Raw genomic sequence first — 4,000 nt, forward strand, 5'->3', positions numbered from 1 at the left:
CACCATACACTGAAATAAAAGCAGTTTTGAAATAGTTGATCTGAGGTACAGAACTCTATGCTTCATTTCTAACAATATGCAAGGAAATGTTACTACTCTCCACCCAGGTAAACATATTAAAGGACAGCAGTCTAGACTAAGTCTAGCTTATTTATTCTCAGTCCAAAGAACAATTGAAACACAGACACAAAGAATATGAAAACTGATCTTATAAATGTAGAGACATTTGAGCCAAAGATTAAGAGTTACAGTTTATTGGAAATGGAGGCATGGCCATCTTAGTGACTATATTTCTTCTGAGGACTCTCTTCAGTGCTTGTTTTACATCTTTGTTCCTCAGACTGTAGATCAATGGATTAAGTGCTGGACTTACAAAGGTGTAGAAAACAGCTATTATCTTGGATTCTTCCACCATCGTGTCTCTTGGTGGTCTCACATACATGCAGAAGAGTGTCCCATAAAACAGCATTACAGCCATCATGTGGGAACCACAGGTGGAGAATGCCTTGCGCCTTCCTTCTGCTGATTTGATCCTGAGGATTGCAGTGAGAATTAAGGCGTAAGAAATCAGGATGATAATGAGGGAGCTGGAGAGGTTGAAGCCTGCTGATATCAACATGGCATGCTCTTTGACATAAGTATCAGAGCAAGAAAGCTTGATGAGTGGCGGGTCAGCACAGTAGAAATGGTTGATGATGTTGGATCTGCAGAAGGACAAGCGGAAGGTCAGGATGGTCTGGAAGAGTCCATCTGAGAAGCCATAGATATAAGGGAATGTGGCCAAGCTTATGCAGAGGCACCTGGACATCTTCACACTGTAGTGCAGAGGGTTGCATATGGCCACATAGCGGTCATAGGCCATTGCTGCCAGCATGTAAAACTCGGTGAGGAGAAGTGCTATGAAAAAGTAACATTGTACAAAGCAGCCAGCAAAGCTGATGGTCTTCTTCTGCGATAGCAGATTAGTCAGCATCTGTGGGGCTGCTGTAGAGGTATAGCATAAGTCTACCAAGGATAAATGAGTGAGGAAGAAGTACATGCGTGTGTGAAGGCGAGAGTCCAGTCTAATTAACACCATCATGCCCAGGTTGCCTAAGAGGGTGACAAGGTAAGTGACCAGAAACAGCACAAAGAGGAGAGGCTGGAGCTCTGGGCAATCTGTGAGCCCCAGGAGAATGAATTCTCTTAGCGTGGTGTCATTGGTGAGGGGCATTCTCTGCACTTGAAACAGATGGAACCAGAGATAGGAAGGTACGCTTTTCATTACTGACTGTTGAAATGATTTTTATCTACACCTCCAGATCGTTCAAAATGAATACTATTGTAAGATGATGTTTTGCTTCTACTAAGCCATTGTTTCAGCTTCTTTAACACAGAACTATTATTCTATTTCCACCTCTTACCTACCTTGTACCTACCTCTGAACCTAAAGATAACTATGCTTATAGCTATGTCCATATGTATAAGTGAACTGCATATTCCCTATCTCCCTACACTTTTTATGCTTCTGCATTTTACATGCCTTTATGTCCCCAGCTTCAAGGCTGTCCTTTATGAAGTACTTTCACTCCTCTCCCATCATACATAAAACTGAATTAATCCCTTTCTGCTTTTGACTTCTCACACACCCTATATCCTCTCATTTATTCTTTAGCACATTACATCACTAAAATGCGTCCACTTGCTACTTATATGTTAGTTCTTCAAGGGCAGAGTAAATGATTCTTCATTACTGTTCTGTGATTTCTAAGGACATATTTATATACTACTTTAAAATAGAAAAGAAAAAAATAGCAGGAGCATGGAATACCAAACTACTTGCAATCTTTTATTCATCTCTGATTCCCCACAGAATGATTCACAATGCTATATCTTTCATAGGAAAAACGGGGGCTTATAAACTGTTTGACAAAACAATTGCTCCAAAAAGCTTGTTAATCAAGATAATCTACAGACCCTCTGTGTCAGAAAGTCACATGGGACAGTGGAATCTCACACTTAACACTTATCCCAATGACCCTAACACAGATGTTCCCAGAATCACACTTTAAAAATATAATTACAAGCCAAAACACAAAGGCACAGTCACCAGAGTCCTATAAACACATGATGAATCAATGAACAAAGAATTTTTAGATGAAATGAATTCTCACATAGTATTTTGAGGATGGTCTACAGCAATGACAGAGTGTTTTCATAAAGAAAAGAAACAAGCTTGGCATAAAAAGTATTTACTTAAATATGACTCCATCTATCTAGACATATGACAATTTGTAGCTTACTAGTTCATCATCACTTCTAAATAAGTGCTAAGTCCCTTCTTTTGTACTCCACACATGCTTTTATGTTTTATTTCTCTCACACTTCATTTTTTTTAAAACTTGCCCAATTCTTATCTCATTTCCAAATGAGTCACTAAAACTTACTGTAGTTATGATTTAGAAATACAGTTTAAAAAGTGCTTTTGTCCACAGTCATCAAGACAGTATGATATTGGCACAAAGACAGAAATATAGATCAATGGAACAAAATAGAAAGTCCAGAGATAAATCCATGCACCTATGGACACCTCATCTTTGACAAAGGAGACAAGAATATACAGTGTATTAAAGACAATCTCCAGCAAGTGGTGCTGGGAAAACTGGTCAACCACTTGTAAAAGAATGAAACTAGAACACTTTCTAACACCATACACACACAAAAACTCAAAGCGGATTAAAGATCTCAACATAAGACCAGAAACTATAAAACTGCTAGAGGAGAACATAGGCAAAACACTCTCCAACAAACATCACAGCAGGAACCTCTATGATCCACCTCCCAGAATACTGGAAATAAAAGGAAAAATAAACAAATGGGACCTAATTAAACTTAAAAGCTTCTGCACAACAAAGGAAACTATAAACAAGGTGAAAAGATAGCCTTCTGAGTGGGAGAAAATAATAGCAAATGAAGCAACTGACAAACAACTAATTTCAAAAATATACTAGCAACTCCTGCAGCTCAATTCCAGAAAAATAAACGACCCAATCAAAAAATGGGCCAAAGAACTAAATAGACATTTCTCCAAAGAAGACATACAGATGGCTAACAAACATATGAAAAGATGCTCAACATTACTCATCATCAGAGAAATGCAAATCAAAACCACAATGAGGTACCATTTCACACCAGTCAGAATGGCTGAGATACAAAAGTCTGCAAGCAATAAATGCTGGAGAGGGTGTGGAGAAAAGGGAACCCTCTTACACTGTTGGGAGGAATGCAAGCTAGTACAGCCACCATGGAGAACAGTGTGGAGATTCTTAAAAAACTGGAAATAGAACTGCCATATGACCCAGCAATCCCACTGCTGGGCATACACACTGAGGAAACCAGAAATGAAAGAAACACGTGTACCCCAATGTTCATCACAGCACTTTATAATAGCCAGGACATGGAAGCAACCTAGATGTCCATCAGCAGATGAATGGATAAGAAAGCTGTGGTACATATACACAATGGAATATTACTCAGCCATTAAAAAGAATTCATTTGAATCAGTTCTAATGAGGTGAATGAAACTGGAGCCTATTATACAGAGTGAAGTAAGCCAGAAAGAAAAACACCAATACAGTATACTAACACATATGTATGGAATTTAGAAAGATGGTAATGATAACCCTGTATGAGAGAGAGCAAAAGAGACACAGATGTATAGAACAGTCTTTTGGACTCTGTGGGAGAGGGCGAGGGTGGGATGATTTGGGAGAATGGCATTGAAACATGTATACTATCATTTATGAAATGAATCACCAGTCCAGGTTCGATGCATGATACTGGATGCTTGAGGCTGGTGCATTGAGATGACCCAGAGGGATGGTACAGGGAAGGAGGAGGGAAGGGGGTTCAGGATGGGGAACACGTGTATACCTGTGGTGGATTCATGTTGATGTATGGCAAAACCAATATAATATTTACAAAGTAATTAACCTCCAATTAAAATAAATAAATTCATATT

The 4,000-nt window shown here is 38.9% G+C and overlaps 1 protein-coding gene across 1 annotated transcript; it reads right to left on the reverse strand.

Annotated features, from left to right (window-relative positions):
• Positions 1-238: 238 nt before the first annotated feature.
• Positions 239-1,213, reverse strand: LOC138093068 (olfactory receptor 5M11-like). Its single transcript, XM_068989157.1, has one exon. The coding sequence runs from the start codon at positions 1,211-1,213 to the stop codon at positions 239-241; it is 975 nt and encodes a 324-aa protein (XP_068845258.1).
• Between the last annotated feature and the right edge of the window lie 2,787 nt (positions 1,214-4,000).

The sequence above is a fragment of the Capricornis sumatraensis genome, chromosome 16, assembly GCF_032405125.1.
Source record: "Capricornis sumatraensis isolate serow.1 chromosome 16, serow.2, whole genome shotgun sequence".
NCBI lineage: Eukaryota > Metazoa > Chordata > Mammalia > Artiodactyla > Bovidae > Capricornis > Capricornis sumatraensis.

Bases quoted from the DNA above. Each gene is read 5' to 3' on its own strand.
- LOC138093068 (XM_068989157.1), bottom strand. From the start codon at position 1,213: ATGCCCCTCACCAATGACACCACGCTAAGAGAATTCATTCTCCTGGGG.